This window comes from Falco punctatus (assembly GCF_963210335.1).
Source record: "Falco punctatus genome assembly, chromosome: 2".
Lineage (NCBI taxonomy): Eukaryota > Metazoa > Chordata > Aves > Falconiformes > Falconidae > Falco > Falco punctatus.
In genome coordinates this window covers 85,446,283-85,463,746 of record NC_137581.1, presented here as the reverse complement: position 1 = coordinate 85,463,746, position 17,464 = coordinate 85,446,283, and the positions used below count along the sequence as shown (strand labels likewise).

At 38.0% G+C, this 17,464-nt stretch overlaps 1 protein-coding gene across 12 annotated transcripts in view; it reads right to left on the bottom strand.

Annotated features, from left to right (window-relative positions):
* DMD (dystrophin) overlaps positions 1-17,464 on the bottom strand; it is a 1,276,803-nt gene that overhangs the window by 852,691 nt on the left and 406,648 nt on the right. For all 12 annotated transcript variants that reach the window (XM_080377714.1, XM_080377711.1, XM_080377709.1 and 9 more), the window contains one exon: positions 12,658-12,776. In XM_080377714.1, coding sequence (XP_080233840.1) covers positions 12,658-12,776 — 119 coding nt within the window. The remainder of the gene's footprint in view (positions 1-12,657; positions 12,777-17,464) is intronic.

Genomic DNA, 17,464 nt, shown 5'->3' with positions numbered 1-17,464 from the left:
TGAGGACGAGTGGCTGGAAAGCTGCCTGGTAGAAAAGGACCTGGGGGTGCTGGTCAACAGCCAGCTGAATATGAGCCAGCAGTGTGCCCAGGTGGCCAATGGCCAAGGAGGCCAATAGCATCCTGGCTTCTATCCAAAACACTGTGGCCAGCAGGACAAGGGGAATATTTGTCCTCCTGTACTTGGCACTGGTGAGGCTGCACCTCAAATACTGTGCTCAGTTTTGGGCCCCTAAATGCAAGAAAGACATTGAGGTGGTGGAGCATGTCCAAAGGAGCAATGAAGCTGGTGAAACGTGTAGAACACAAGTCTTATGAGCAGCATCTGAGGGAACTGGGGTTGTTTACTCTGGAGAAGCAGACACTCAGGGTGGATCTTATTGCTTTCAGCAACTACCTGAGAAGATGTTGTAGGCAGGTGGGGGTAAGTCTCTTCTTCCACATAACTAGTGACAGGACAAGAAAAGGCATCAGGTTGCACCAGTGGAGGTTTATATTGGATAGTAGGAAAAATTTCTTCACTGAAAAGATGGTGAAGCATTGGAACAGGCTGCCCAAGGAGGTGGTAGAATCACCATCTCTGGAGGTACTCAAAAAACACATGGATGCCAAGCTTAAGGACATATTTTAGAGGTGGATTTGGCAGTCCTAGGTTAATAGCTGGATTTGATGATCTCAAAGGTCTTTTCCAACCTAAATGATTCTGATTCTATGATTTTAAAATCTAATATAGACTTGTTATTGGCTGAGCAACCACAGTGTTTTCACATCTTTTTAAATTATTACATGACAAAATATCCACTGAAGACATATGCATTGCTATGCACCACCAGAAACTTCTTGGACTATATGTTGAGTATATATGTGTTTACTATATATAAACTATGTTTACCTAAATAATCCCCCTTCTTCCTCTGTGATTTTAAGACTGGCATATACTTATTTCATTCTCCATTTTAATGTATGAGACAATATATTTCTCTTCTAATTAATCTCTTCTCCATTGTCTTTAGTGATAATTTTGCACAACCAAGAACTACATGCAGAATTCCAAAGGGTTTCATTCACTACGTTAGGGAGTTTAAAAAAGCATGCTATAAACAAACATCATAAATTTTAGCTTAGATCTGTATTAGGAGGGGCATAGCAAATCCAAGTGGAAGACAATATGTAAGTAATCAAAACACATGAAAAATTTGGCAAGGAAATAATACAAAATTGAACCCGGATGAATATTTTAACAAACTTACAGAAATGTTTCATTTGAAAAAACAATGTTAAAACACAGCATTAGTAATGAACAAAACATTACACATTACGTGATATGCTGGCAAAGAAACCTGTGTGATTATTTGTCAGAGCAGACTAATTACAATTTGACAGTCAGTTCTGAGGCACTGTGACTGCAGAATGTTAATATATACCCAACAATTTTTAAATAAAATAAATAACTCAGAAAAATAATAATAAAAACAACAACAAAAAACCCTTAAAGTGGAGAGTTCTAAAGGCACAGGTAGTTGAAGGACCATGCACAAGGGACAGATATGGTCTGCTAAAGCAGGACCAGGAGAACACTTTCAGAAGTAGCATTTTGAAGTCAAGAAAAGGAGTGTTTAGAGGATCACTGCTTTTGATGACTGTGCACATGCTTAAGGGGTACAAGGTAGTAAAGTGTGCTAAATGCACAAAATTGTAAGACAAAATAGAAAACAAATAGAAAGACAAAAAGAAACAGGCGCATGGTGCAAACATCTGTGTGTTCTTTGGACTACCTGGAACACCCAGTTTCACCACCGGGTTCTAGTCTGCAGGCTGATGTTGCTGCCCATCTCTCCCTCCTACCTCAATTTCTGCTGCAGCTCAACAGCTTAGATTCACTCTGCTCCTTCTCACCTTGGAAGGAGCTGGACAGAACATCTACGTCAGAAATGGGGGAAGTCTTTACAGTACCTCATTCACCATGTTCTCAGCATCATGTGAAGAACAATAATTGTGGTCACTGAAGTTTACCAGTGTGAAGAACAACATTTGTTATAAGCTGTGACACAGTTTTACAGAAATTCATAGAGGTATGCCTGAATTATACCACCACTAAAAGTCCAAGGTGAATATGATGACCATCTGTAAACACAAGGATACCTGTTCTCTGTTTATTTTACTAATCCTAATCCTAATTCTAATCACAAAATATATAAATGTTATAGGTAACACTGCTGTTAGATTCTTAATGTATTTTAATGCAGTTTTAATTTCTTTGCTCTTAGGCATTTAGACTTATCAAGACAATGAAAAAATATAAACACTTTGTTTAGATTTAACATTACTTGTGTTACGATGATACTATAGAAGTATTTAGTTAGCCATTAACAGGGTGAAAGTACATGAATTTAGCATGCAAATTCCTGTTATTACATGAGCTTGGTTTTTTAATTATTTAGTTCATACTTGCTGGATTGTGTATTAACTAGTAGTATTTATGTGTGTGTATATATATACACCATACAGATGTGCAAGGGTGGACAAAATGTTTTAAATATATCAAACCATTATGCCCTAGACAAAAGGGTTTTTACGTTCTCTTCCTCATAATATTGTTCTGTTCATACATTCTGAATGTATGAAATTATTCTGTTTCTGAATGAAAATGAAATAAGATTCTGTTCATACAGTCTACAGAATCTACAAAAGTCCTGTGTATTCCTTGAGTCTTAGCTCTCTATATTTTCTAGCAATCACAACAATCAGTGCTTGTTTCTGTCTTGACAGGGCAGAAAAAATTAGACCAAGGGAAGAACAACTAATATTTTTATTTATACATACAGAAACAAACCTCCTCCTTTGTTGGAAGGTCCTCAGGAAAAGGACTGTTTTCCCATTTCTATTTGATGCATAACTTGTTTTATGTGATCTCCAATGCTGTAAAACTGTATTTTTAGAGGAGAAAAAAACCTTTAAGTTCTGGCTAATAAATTTTGTTTACATGTGCTTTCCTACCACATGGCTCTTTGCAACAGTCCTTATTTTCCTTGCTTTCAACAGAAAATCATTAGTGGAAGTCCATAAGATGTCACATGTGCTTTTATGTGACACATATGGTGAGGTCACAGATAAAACATTCATACTGACAGAACACACTTGAAGCAGAGCAACGACAGGACATACAGAAAAATCTTTCAGTGTTAAAGACTCCTTGACCCATTTCAACTGAGAAATACTCAGCCAAGTACATCTCACAATGTCAAGATTACACAGTAGTGTACTGTCAGCTCCAATGCATTTTCCATTACTGTGTGTTCTGAGCTTCATTAAAACAAGGAGTTAACATTATTGATGACAACAGAGGTCTGTGGCCCTTTAGACCATATGCAGAGCTCCTAACCTGGTCAAAGCAGATAGTCTCAGATATATACTCTTTTTACAACTTTCATTCTTATTTCATTCACAAGGCCTTTTAACTGCTTTAAGATCAAGCTAGTATTCCCTAACATTATCTTTAAGAATAAACCTTTTTTTTTTTAAAAAAAGAAGAAAATAACATTTCCTAAATCCATCCCCTTCTTTTTTTCCATTTTTTTTTTACTTCTTAATGAAAGCAATGGTTAGATCTAAATATTTCTGAATATAAGACTTCAAATAGCTCCATTGCATGTTAATAGAAGCAATGGATTATTATTTTTAGAATGCTGAACTGTCAGTGGTACCACCAGCTACCATATACAATTTCTCCCCAACTAACATACCAGCAAACGTCTGAATTCAACTTTCACTGCAAAGGTCTTCTGTGCTGGCTTACATATTGGAAAGATAAAAGCTTACTTGTAGCTCTTGGGTTGAAAGAAAATAGTCTTCACACTCAAAAGGGAATGTGGAATACTCTGGACTACATGGAATTGTTTGTTTTTAGAACTTGCCTACTAGATGCTTATATTTATGTGTTTGAAAAAGGGACTGAGTGTCTCTGAGTCAGATTCAAATTCTAAACATTGAGGAAACTTGTTCAACTATTTTTGCTAGAATAAGATGTTGAGAAATATCACATAATCTTTTCTACAAGGAATAGAACATTATTCAGTTCAATTTGTCTTAGACTGAACCGTAATAAAAAAGACTATAATAATTTCTAAATACTTATAGATCTTCTGTACACTGATCCTTATGTCTAACAGTTGCTGAACTACCTACAATAGCAGCTGCAATGCAGTTACTAGAGAGCTCTTTATAATTTAAGTCCAGTACTTCAAATGATCTTATAATCTGCAAACCCATTGTGATAGAAAATCTTATTTCTTTTGTAACATCTGTGCCCTGCTCCCAATTAAATCCTGGTTAAGTTTTTACACTGATAAGAGAGGAAAGGCCTGTTTTGTCCTTGAGTCTTTTAACACAGTACCCTCTTAGTAATTTATTTCCAAGAAAATCTGTAAATGTTACTGATTGTCAAGTCTCTCGAGAGTTAAATTGCTCATGTATCAATGTAATAATAAATCTATTCATAAATATGGAAAAAAAAGTGGGTTTAGATGGAGGCTAGTGAATTTACTATTTTTGCTGACTATTTCTATTTGGTTGAGACTGCAGAGAAAAAGCAGGACTTTTCATCTTATCAGTAGGAAAATAAGAAATGCAGTTTAATTCTGGGGACAAACATTTCTCAAAAGAAACTGAAGTAGAATATCACAACATGAATATAGATAAAACTAGCAACAATTTCAAAAACCTATTTGTATTACATTCTGATAAAAGTTTAACTATTGCACTACATAGCCAATAAATTTTATGTTTGTACTTTTAGTTTTGAAAATATTTCCATAACTGTTCTCTTGCTCTGCATTTCAGAGCTGTGCTATGAACTAAAGACAAAATATATGATATAGCAGAATAAAATTTCCAGCACTTACAGCTGCAAAACATACCAACTAACAGTAAACCAACAGGTACAAGGGCTGTACTTTTAATGTTGTACTACAGTGCTCTAACAATGCTAATGCAAGTCCACCCCTGCTATATGTAGTTCCAGTAGAAGGAATGCTTAGAGATAAGCAGAATTCATATACCAGAACATGAACAAGATTCAAGATTTGAAAAGACTAATTCAACACATTTTTCCTGTTTTGTTTTTGGTTTTTGGGTGGGGTTTTTTTGTTTGTTTTGGTTTTAAGGGGAATTTTAAGACTCAAAAACAGCAGGGAGAAGGGACATGTTTAGGAGTTCTTAATTCCTTTTAAGGTATTTATCTTTTTCTTGTTCTGAACAGTACTGCAAGTGCTAGCAACTGCTCACTGACTAGCTCGATACAGCACAATTTTAGAAGTCAGTGTCTGAATCACAATCATCCACTAATCATACATTCCACAGAAACACTAAAAAAAAATCACAGCTGCAGAGTACCTCAACAGAGCAAGTGATAGTGCTCAGTAAATGCAGATTTGATACAATGGCTTTGATAGTTTTAAGTATATATTTACACTGCATTTTATATTGTTACTTTTGAAATAGAAGCCAAAACAACCCAGAAATTCAATATTAAAACATATAGAACTGATGACTTACTAATGTAAAGTTTTCTGACCCCCAGAAAAGGAAGGTTTTGTTTTGCATTACCTAGCTCATACACACAGGTTCAAATGTTGACAGAATATTGAATATTCAGACAAGCAAACATACAAAGACAGTTCTTAAACACAACTTTCTGTTGCCACTAATGATGTGGCTAAATAAAATAACGTACCCATCAATCTTGCAACTTTAAAGTCATTAAATTTGCCATAGGACTGAAGACCCCTGCAGATCTGTTTGTTTTTTTTTCCTAAATAGCTATGTAGCAGACACCAGACACTATGAAAGTTTCCCAGCTAAAATTTTACAGTTAGTGCCAAGCCAGTGACATTAGTTTAAAAGGCAGCTCCAGACCTAAAGCTGTCCAGATATTTACAGGTAAAGTCTAGTAACAACTTCCTGTAACAATTAACTTCTTTATTGTCATGAAACCTGTAGAATTGCCTCTTATTTAACCAAAAGTATTGCAGGATTTGAGAATCAAAACCAGTCTGAATAAAACAATATTTTTTATTTTATTTTCTAACCATTATAAGGTTTTCATGAAACTGAATAATTTCTAAGGTTGATCCAGCATTTTCATTTATTATTCTTAGCAGCACAGTATCAAACATAGCTGTTCTGAATTGTCTTCCTCCACCTTTAAAAAACAATCAAAAAATCCCACACACTGACACTATACTAGGCTAAACGTTTCTAAAGTTTAGGGCATAATAGAAAACAAATATGTTGGTGTTTTGGGGGCATTTGTTTGTTTGGGGTTTTTTTATTCCCTTGACATAAGCCATATCAGCAAGGGCAATAAAGTAAACTGAAAAACAGTATTACCACTGTGTATAACTACTGGGTACAGACAGGATTAACAGCTTCACAGACTACAATGCTGACAGTTTTTTCCCCTTTTCTCTGTGCTACAGGTATGGTAGAACCCATTACATTGAGATATAGAAGTATGCAAAGTCAAGATCAAACAAAAAAGTTATCAAATGGAAAACTGAGTCTCATTATCACTTAATAATGGTGCCAAAAACTCATGTCATCGTGCAAATTAAAGAAAAATATGGGAAATGTGACGGGGATGGATTAAAAGAGGTTTTTATCAGGCTACATCATAAAGTATAAGAAACTGGATAATTACTTCACCTAAAAATGACAGCAGAAATGCCATTATATAACTTCACAGTGTATTTATTATTGGACTAGCACAAACAAGCACAAGACCCAGAAAATTTACAGCAGGGATAAGTTCAATAAACGAAAAATCAGATGTTTATTGCTAGGAGGCTGCACACAAACTTCATGCCCTGCTGCTGCTGCCACTGCTACCACACTCACACCTGGCTGGTGTAAGGGGAAAGAGGACACAGCTCAGGTGTACCCCCCAGATTCAGTTTCTGAGAGAGTCCTGCTGTTCCTCAACAGTTCCTTCTGGTGCTATATGGCATGTGTATTTTGTACTGAAGTAAAAAGTAAGTCAGTATACAGCCAACAACATAAAACTATTCCGTGCTGACCATAACTCATTTCTTGCCTGTTTGCTTGTCCTATTCTTTGCTTGGTGAGATTTAAAAAGATGCTCATGAAAAAGTGAACCCCCAATAAGAAACACAGCGGTCTTTAGTGTATTTTCTTAATCTTGTATGTGAAGATTGATATAGTGTTCCTCCACAACAGCAACACAGATTAAATTATCATGAAGTATAAGTTCACTGCTAAAAGATGCAACTGCAGGTACTGGTCATTAGTTGTTATTAAAATATAAAGACAAATCTTAACAGCTTGACCAATTGTTCAAACTTTCATATATACAAGTTGTAATTACTCATATCATTAGTTGATTTGCTTAAGATATTTTAAATCTTCTGCTGAAATTAGTTGAAGTGAGCCCATACCAACAAAGCCGACAAATATCTCCATCACTACTCATTCCCCGTATATAACAATAACTAAGAATAACAACTGAGGAATGTAGAGAGCTGAAGACTAAGTTTATAATTTTTAAAAGAACAATGTTCAGAGGGTTATATTATTTATGTCTAAAATACTGTCAATTCAAGGCAGCAGGCAGAGATTAATCACCTGAGTGAGTTACAGTGAAAACAACCAACCAAAATCTTTTCAAAAGTCACCAACTGAAATTTTATCCAGAATACCACAATTGTCACCAAAGGTCTGAAAAACCAGTTGAACATTTTCCTTATCTGTACCAAGAGTAACGGTCTTAAAATAAACAAACAAACAAGATTCATTAATGTAGTAGAAATTTGCCACATGCTACTTTTGCAATTCAAGCCTGAACAAAAATCACTATTAAAATGACCTGAGATTGACAATATTCATTGCATGGTATTTCGAGTCGAATGAGACATGACTGGACGCTCACAAATATTAATTTTGAACAACCAAAGGAAAATAATTGTTTTTTCTTTACAAGGATCACAGAAAGCATTATTAAGATTTAAAACACCTTAGCTGCTTATAACAAAAGGTCACTGTGAGTTATGTAGGCATACTTTAGCCTAAAACAATTAATTTGCAAACATTTTTCCTTTTGAATCCTGCCCACTAATCTCTAGATCTTTATTAACTTTCTTCTAAATAACACTTTCTACCATACATCAATTTCCCCCACACCTTCTTATTTTTTCCCTTGTTGTCTTCCCTTGTCCCTACACTACACTAGTGAACATAGTCTGCTTATGTTTCACTCACCGGCAAGATTAAATCAAAAAGATCATAGAAAATCTTGAGCTGGAAGGGACTCATAAGGATCAGCATGTCCTACTCCCCACTCCTTGCAAGACCACCTAAAATTAAACCATATGACTAAAAAGATAATCCAGATGCTCATTGAACTCTGACAGGCTTGGTGTCATGACCACTTCACTGTGGAGCTAGTTCTAGGGGTCAATGACCCTCTCAGTGAAAACCTTTCCCCAATGCCCAGTCTGAACTTCCCTTGGTGCAGCTTCATTCCATTTCTCGTGTCCTATAGCTGGTCACCAGAGACAGCAGATCAGCACCTCCCCTTCCGCTGTACCCATAAAGTAACAAGCTGAGTGACCTCAGCCGCTCCTTCTAAATTTTGCTCTTGAGGTCTTTCACCATCTTGGTTGCCCTCCTCTGGACACACTCTAATAGTCTGATGTCCTTCTATTGAGGTGCCCCAAAACGTGCACATTGCTCGAGGTGGGGTCACAACAGTGCAGTGTAGAGTGGAGACAATCTCCTCCCTCAGCTGGCTAGCTGTGCTGTGCTTGACGCACCCCAGGATACAGTTGGCCTTTTGGCTGCCAGGGCACACTGTTGTTCATGTTCAACTTGCCGTGAACCCACCCCCCCAGATATCTTTCTGCAGGGCTGCTCTCCAGCCTCTCATCCACCCAGTTTCTGTGTATAACCAGGTTTATACTGTCCAAAGCAGAATCTGGCACTTGCTCTTGTTAAATTTTGTACAGTTAGTGACTGCCCAGCTTTCTAGTCCATTGACACCTCTCTGTAAGGCCTCTCTACCCTCAAGGGAGTCTACAGCTCCTCCTGGTTTAGTATCACCAACAAACTTTCTTAATGTAAACGCAACTCTTGCATCCAGAAGAGAGTTGAATCTTCCACTGCTTTTCATGACAGAAGAGAGGAAGGAAACCTGTCTTTTACGTTTTGCTACACACCTTTTCAACATCAGGGGAAAAAAACCCAATCAACCACAAAACAAAGAACCAACAGCTAACATATATATATATATAATTTTTTTTTTTTTTTTTTTCTGTGGAAGGGGGTCAGCTTTCTCTCCTTTACTGTCTGAACAGGAAAGGGGAAAGGCTGTAATAAAGCTCCTACCACGTATCTTATTCTTGCAGACAAGTTTGTTTGCTTCCTGCCACACACCTCCACCCCACCCACCCCCTACACTCCCCCAGTATTATGAACATTCTTATTGCAGATTTTATTCTGTGCTGCCTATATAGCCTATTTTGGGAATTTGTATCAAAAGACAGTATCTTAGGTAACACCTGGTTAATCACAATCTTCCCTCAGCTAATTTTGCTTAGAGGAAAGCTATAAGCAGAAAGACCTTACAGCTTGCAAATTTTAAGTGGAAGTTAGTAAGGTTGCATACTCTGTGAATACCAAACTTCATAGACAAGATACAAAGTCAACATACCAAATAGGAACAAGACAGTTTTGTCAAATTAATTTAAGACTTGTGTATAAAATAAGAATTTCTTAAGATGATGAAAGGAAACAGAAGCATTTTGCAGATGTCTAGTGGTTTTTTCTGGTTTAAAATGCATGCATCGTCCAGTATAAATACAATTAGCTAGGGTAGGTTTTATTAAGTTCATTTGCTTAAAAACTAAGCAAAGAAAAGCTTTAAGATACACTACTGATATACAAAAAGCTTTTTAGTAGCCAAGATAAGTAAGGAAAATAGCAAAAAACGGTATCTCTGCATAAATTAAAATACAAAAGTTTTAACTTTTACAGAAAATACTTAAATATAGCCCATATCTTAAACTACTCTCATGATTAAAATTGAGATAAAATTCTGAAAAAAATGTTTTAAAAGCTGCTCATGGGATAGACTTAAAATATCAACAAACTCAAAACCAAACTGATTTCTCATGGGACAGATGAAATATCAGGCACCTCGGAATCAAACAAACAAACTTCATATATAAGGTAGAAAACCAATGTTTAGCTGAATAAAAAATATTCACTTTTCAAAATGTAATTGCTAAGGGATTCCCCAGTCATCTGTTTCAAGATGTGTCAATCATCAATAACTTCAGAACACGAACAAAAAACCAAACCCAAACCCTTTCATTTTTGACCATTGTATATGATTCCAGAAGAGTAGGGCTTTACTGAATAATAGTTTCCTTCCTACATCATATTTTAAAAATATTGAGACAGCAAATATTTGATTATCAATACTAAATCTTAAAGTGTTCACAAATTACATGTATGCTCTTTTGACAAATATTAAGTTACATTAACAAAGTTTCACCACCGAATGAATACTCCCTTTTTGTTCTAATATAGTAGCTAGCAGTTTGCAGTTTGTATTAAATTAACAGCCAGAGAATATTGTAGTTATGCCATACACTGTTAAGAGATATTTGAGTATCTAACTAGGAGAGGTGATAAATATGCAAAGTAAAATTAAAGTAGTATGCTGGAATCTTCATACAAGATTCCTCACTTACTAGTAATTCTACTTTTCAGTCTACATAATAATAACATAAAAATAACAGATTTATTATTGTGAACAAAACTGTTAGTTTCACAAATTCATATAGTTTCAAATAGGTACAAAATTTACTTTTCCTTTGGAAAAGTTTTCTTTTTTTTTTTATTTGTAGAGGGGGAAAAAAAAAAAAAGGTGGCAAGCACCATGGTTTACAACACTGAATAGCAAATAATTAGAGCAAACATTTGGAAAAACACCAATGTTTGAGAATTTTTCAATTGTTGAGTAAACAACTGCAAGTATCTTTGCCAAAACCTGAATAAAATGTTTAATCCAAAGTGACTTTTGTATAAAGAAAATAACTTATTCATTAATCTGTTTTAAAAAGAAAGTTCAACCAATTATAGCAAAGACTGTTACTATATCTACTCAGTTGTGCACCCCCGTTTTTAATTCCAATTTCATTCAGAACTTAAAAGCTGAATCTTGTGCTCTAGCACATTGAAAGCCTGTTCCTCCTCCAGTAGCTGACACAAATTCAGTTCTAAAGATGAAAGATAGTGTACTAGGAAGCAATTCTGTACTGGTTTTACCCATGCCTTTCATCCACAAGTTCCACTACAGACACACCATACATTGCTGTTACAAGGGAAATTATTTGACTGCACAGAAGACACACACTTAGGCATTCATGAAGCTTTAACCTATTAGGTGGCAAATGCCAGTCAGATCTTACTACCTATTCCAGTGAGTACCACGTGAGATGCTCCTTTTTTAATTCTACACAGGGTGAAACATGATCATCTTGAATTAAACCAGCTCCTCTAACAGATTTTCACTCTACAAAGCAGTAACGTTACAGAGCAGATAGTTTTATTATGTTCAACTACACCACCAGCAGACAGTTTTTTCATATATTTCTCTTGGGGAAATACACAGGATACAAGATTGTTAGTTCAATCTTGAGACATGCCCTACTATATTTAAACATTAAGAAACCTGATGTTATGTTTTAGACTCATTTTCACATTTTGTTGAAGTTTGGTTCTTCCCATCAGAAATTCAGCACGAGGTAAGCCACTGAGAACAGCACAAACATAAAGAAAATTGCATTTATTTGTGGCTTAATGGGAAATTGCATGAATATATGGCATATGGATCATAGTGTGAAAAAGACAATGTATATAATATGTACAAAGGCATACATAAAAAGGAAATAAAACAGCTGTTCAACATCACCTTGTAGTAAAGAATGTATTAGAAATGTTCTCTGAGGGAAAACTACTTAGCAATGTAGAATGCACAGCAGAGAATACACAGAAACAGATAAAATTAAAGAGATCATGTAAAAACAAGGCACCTTTCAATCATGACTGCATAAGGAAGTACAAAAGATAAAGTGAAAGAGGAAAGTCTATTACATGTAAGACTAAATAATAGTGATATGAGTCATGTCATCCTGCTAAAATTTCAATATACAGATACATAAGTCATATTTTAAGGATTTGAGTATCTAGAGTTTGAATACACATTTTGGATATGTATTAAAAGGCAATTTGAAATCATGATCTTTCCAGAAGATATAAAAATTGCAGATGGTCTAAATAATTAAAACAGAAACCAGCTACGTATTGAGTTACCTTTATTTCAGTGCATGCACATTAAAACTCTTGCCCCAAAGCTGGAAAAAAAATGCTTTAGGGCATGTACGTACAGATAGTTCTTAAGCTATCTAAATAGAGCACAAAGATAACATTAAAACAAACAAAAAAAGGAAATCTGCCTCACTGTACTATTTATCTTGCTAAAAGTTAGGTACTTGTGCAAAAAAAAATCAAATTCATTTACAATCAAATGCATGGAAAAATGTATTTTCTACTTTGAGAAAAGCATTTAATTTATACTAACCTTCAGGGTCAAGTAGTTTCTCTATCCCCAGGTGTTGCCTGGCTATGTTGAATGCATGTTCTAATCGTTGTACACTTGACTGCTGGGAAGCAACAACGTTCCAATCAAATAGGTCTGGTCTAAAGCAAAAATAAAAGGAACAGTAAGTCTCTTCTTTTTTAGCATTAGATTTACTTACCTATTTCTACATCCATCCAACAGCATCAGCAACTACATTTTATTTTCTTATTGAAAGAACTGGTTCAGTCAGCGCTGGAATGAATGAACGATAAACTCATATAATTCTTTAGGTTGGAAAAGACCTTAAGGATCATCAATTCCAACCATTAGCCTAACACTGCTAGACTAAAGTCCACACATTAGACTAATAAGTCCACCACTGAATCATGTCCCTAAGCGCTACATCTACACATCTTTTTAATACTTCCAGGAATGGTGATTCCACCACCTCCCTGGGCAGCCTGTTCCACTGCTTGAAAACTCTTTCAGTGAAGAACTTTTTCCTAATATCAATTATAAACCTCCCCTGGTGCAACTTGAGATGTTTTCCTCTTCTCCTATCACTTGTTACTTAGAAGAGAATGACATACACCTGCCTACCTTTCAGGTAGTTGTAGACAGCAATAAGATCCCCCCCGAGCCTCCTTTTCTACAGGTTAAACCACCCCAGCTCCCTCAGCCACTCCTCATGAGACTTGAGCTCTACACCCTTCACCAGCCTCATTGACCTTGTCTGGACACACTCCACCACCTCTACTTCTGTCCCAAAGTGAAGAGTCCAAAACTTAACACAGCATTCAAGGCATGGCCTCATCAGTGGAGTATAATGGGACAATCACTTCCATTGTCCTGCTGGCCACACTGTTTCAGTTGGAAGCCAGGATGCTATTGGCTGCCTTGGCCACCTGGGAACACTGTCAGCTTGTATTCAGGTGGCAGTCAGCACCCCCAAGTCCTTTTCTGCTGGGCAGCTTTCCAGCCACTCATCCCCAAACCTGCAGCGTTGCATGGGGTGGTTGTGAACAAAGTGCAGGACTCAGCACGTCTCCCTGTTCAACCTCTTACAGTTGCCCTCAGCCCATTGGTCCATCCTGTCCACATCCCTCTGTAGAGTCTTCCTACTCTCAAGTAGATGAACACTGCCCCCAACTTGGTGTTGTCTGCAAACTTACCAAGGGTGAACTCAATCCCCTCATCCAGATAGTCAGTAAAGGTATTAAACAGGACTGGCCCCAATACTGAGCCCTAGGAAACACCACATGTGACCTGCCACCAACTGGATTTAGCTACTTTCACCACCACTCTTGGGCTTGGCCATCCAGCCAGCTTTTAACCCAGTGCAGAGTACACTCATCCAAGCCATAAGCAGCCAGTTTCTCTAGGAGAGCACTGTGGGAGATACTGCCAAAGGCTTTACTAAGGTCCGGGTAGAAAATATCCACAACCTTTCCCTCATCCACTAGGTGGGTCACCTTGTCATAGAAGGAGATGAGGTTTGTCAAGTAGGACCTGCCTTTCATAAAGCCCTGCTGGATGAGCCTGATCCCCTGGCTGTCGTGCACATGCCACATGATGGCACTCAGGATGATCTGCTCCATAACCTTCCCCAGCACCGAGGTCAGGCTGACAGGCCTGTAGTTCCCCAGATCCTCCTTCAAGCCCTTCTTGTAGATGAGCATCACATGGGACCTCCCCCGTTAGCCAGGACTGTTGGTAAATGATGGTGAGTGTCTTGCTGAGCTTTTCTGCCAGCTCCCTCAGTACCCTTGGGTGGATCCCATAGACTTGCGCACAACTCAATGGAGCATCATGTCACTGACTGTTTCCTCCTGGACTGTGTGGACTTTATTCTGCTCCTTGTCCCCGTCTTCCAGGTCAGGGGGGTGAGTACCCAGAGGGAACACCTGCTCTTACTATTAAAGACTAATGCAAAAAGGGCATTAAGCACCTCAGCCTTTGTGGCAACGCTCCCCATCGCATCCAATAAAGGACGGAGACTATCCTTCGCCTTCCTTTCATTTATAACACATTTGTATAAACATGTTTTGTTATCTTTTACAGCAGCAGCCAGCCCGAGTTGTAGCTGGGCTTTCACCTCATTAATCTTCTCCCTGCATGACCTTGCAACATCCTTGTAGTCCTCCAGAGCTGCCTGCCTCTTCCAGAGGCGGCAAACTCTCCTTTTTTCTCCGAGTTCCAGCCAAAGCTCTCTGTTCAGCCAGGCCAGTTTTCTCCCACAATGGCTTGTCTTTTGGCACATGGCGACAGCCTGCTCCTGCTACCTTCTTGAGGAACGTCCAGCCTTCCTGGACACCTTGTTCCTTCAAAGCTATCTCCCAAGGGACGCTGTCAACTAGACTCTTAAACAGGCTGAAGTTGGCCCTCCAGAAGTCCAAGGTTCTGCTGACCCCCCCTCCTTACTTCTCTGAGATTCAAAAACTCTTATCACCTCATGATTGCTATGCCGAAGACAACCTCCAGCCTTCACAGCACCCACCACTCCTTCCCTCTTTGTAAACAGCAGGTCCAGCGGGGCATCTCCCCTGGCTGTCTCACTGACCAGCTGTGTCAGGAAGTTATCTTCCACACACTCCTGGAACCTCGTGGACTGTTTCCCCTCTGCTGTGCTGTATTTCCAGCAGACATCTGGTAGGTTTAATTCCCTCATGAGGTCAAGGGCTAGCGATCTTGAGACTTCTCCCAGCTGCTTGTAGAATGTTTCATCTGCCTCTTCTTCCTAGTTGGGTGGTCTGTAACACACTCCCACCAGAATATCGGCTCTTTTGGCCTTCCCCCTGGTTCTTATCCATAAACGCTCAATCCTACTGTTCGCCATCATGCAGCTCTAGGCAGTTGAAACACTCCCTGACACACAGAGCTACCCCGCCACCTCTCCTTCTGCCCATGCCTTTGTAAGAATTTGTAGCTATCCATTGCAGCACTCCAGTCATGTAAGTTTTCCCACGTTTCCATGATGGTGACTATGTCATAGTCTTTCTGACAACTACATGAAAAATCAATAATGAATATTCTGAGTGTCCTACCATGGTAAGAAGATGTCTTTTCACATCTTTAACCCAGGCTCCAGGGAGGCAGCAGAATTCTCTAATAAGTTGGTCTGGTCTGCACATTGGGCTGTTGTTTCCCCTCAGGAGACAGTCTCCTGGGACAATGACCTGTCTGTTTTTCTTTATGGAAGTGGCTCTGACCCATGGCGTAGACCAACTTAACCTTGGCAACATCTCCATGCTCAAAAACAGGCATGTTGCCACCTGCATATCTGTAGCAATCCTTGCTTTATCACTTTCACACTTCAAGTTTAAAGCTCTTTAGATAAGCCCTCCTAACTCCAGTGCAAAGACCCTTTTCCCCCTTTGAGACAGTTGTGCCCTGTCTGTTGCCAGCAATCCTGTTGTAGTGTAAACCAAACCATGATCAAAAACCTCAAAATTCTGTTGGTGATGAAAAAAAGTTTCATCAGATTTTCCGCATTTATTGTGCATACAATAAGAAGAAAGACAACTATGCTAGTTGTGACTTTGATACAGTGTTCTAAAATCAGATAGTATTTAAATGTATAATTTTATCTACAAACTATTTTATTTACACAAATTAAAATGTTGTAATTAGTTATGAGAAATTTACTTAAATTTTTATTAATTTTAAAAGTTCTTTTTGAAGATTCTCCTGTAGTTATAATAGATGGAAAAAGTGTTTACTACATCAGACAGTAATAACATCAAGAGAGCAAAGGAAAAATGACATTTAAGTAGTAGTAGTAATTTCCCAGTTATGCACCTTTGCTATCCAGTTTTTTTCTGAGAAGGGAGTGATTTACACAGTAATAATTAAGTTATTGTAAAGTATTTTACTTCTCTACACAGAGGTTCTTAAACAATCCAATGTAGAGGTTTGTCCTTCCCACATGCAGAACAACTTCAGAATATTAAATTTGGCTGGGGGCAGGATGGGGAAGGGAGAAGAAACTTAGGTGATAATCTCTGTTTCTAGTCATGGATGCAGTGAATCTGTGATCTAATAGACCGTTTTGCATACTAAAACACAGGCATTTTCAAAATACAGATTATGTCTGGACAATTTTTCCCATCCTTCTTGTATTGGGTATGACTAGGTTGCTGTTACCATTCTTCATAGTGATCCACATGATGTTGTGTTTTGGTTTTGTGGTTAAAACAGTGTTAATAACAAATTGTTTGGCTATTGCTGAACTATGCTGATACAGAATCAAGGCCATCTCTTTCCCCACCACCACTTTGCCTCCCGCAAGTGAGTAGGTTTGGGGTGGTTAAGAAGTTGGGAGGGGACACAGCCAGGACAGGTGACCCAGACTGGCCAAAGGGATAGTCTGTACTATGTAACTCACCCAGCAAGAAATACTGGGGTAGAGTGGGATGGAGGTTTTGTTTTCTAAGATGGCTGCTGCTTAGAGCCTGGCTGGGCATCAGTCTGCTTGGAGATGCTGAGATATTGCCTTTCCATCACTTGTTTTGCTACTCTTCTTTCCTTCATTTATTAAACTGTCTCTACTTTGACTCATGAGTTTTCTTGCTTCTGCTTTTCCTATTCTTTCCTGCTCCAGGGGAGCAGGGGAAGAAGCAAACACGTGGTTGTGTGGGTGTTCAGGTGCTGACTGGGATCAAGCCACCACATTGCTACACCTTACTCAACGGCATACAGATATTCCTCAATTTTTTATTCTCCCCAAATATTGGCTGGCATATGGCATAGGCTGCATAAACTCATACAATCGAATTTAGCAAAGAGAGGACTGTAGGAACCACAAAGC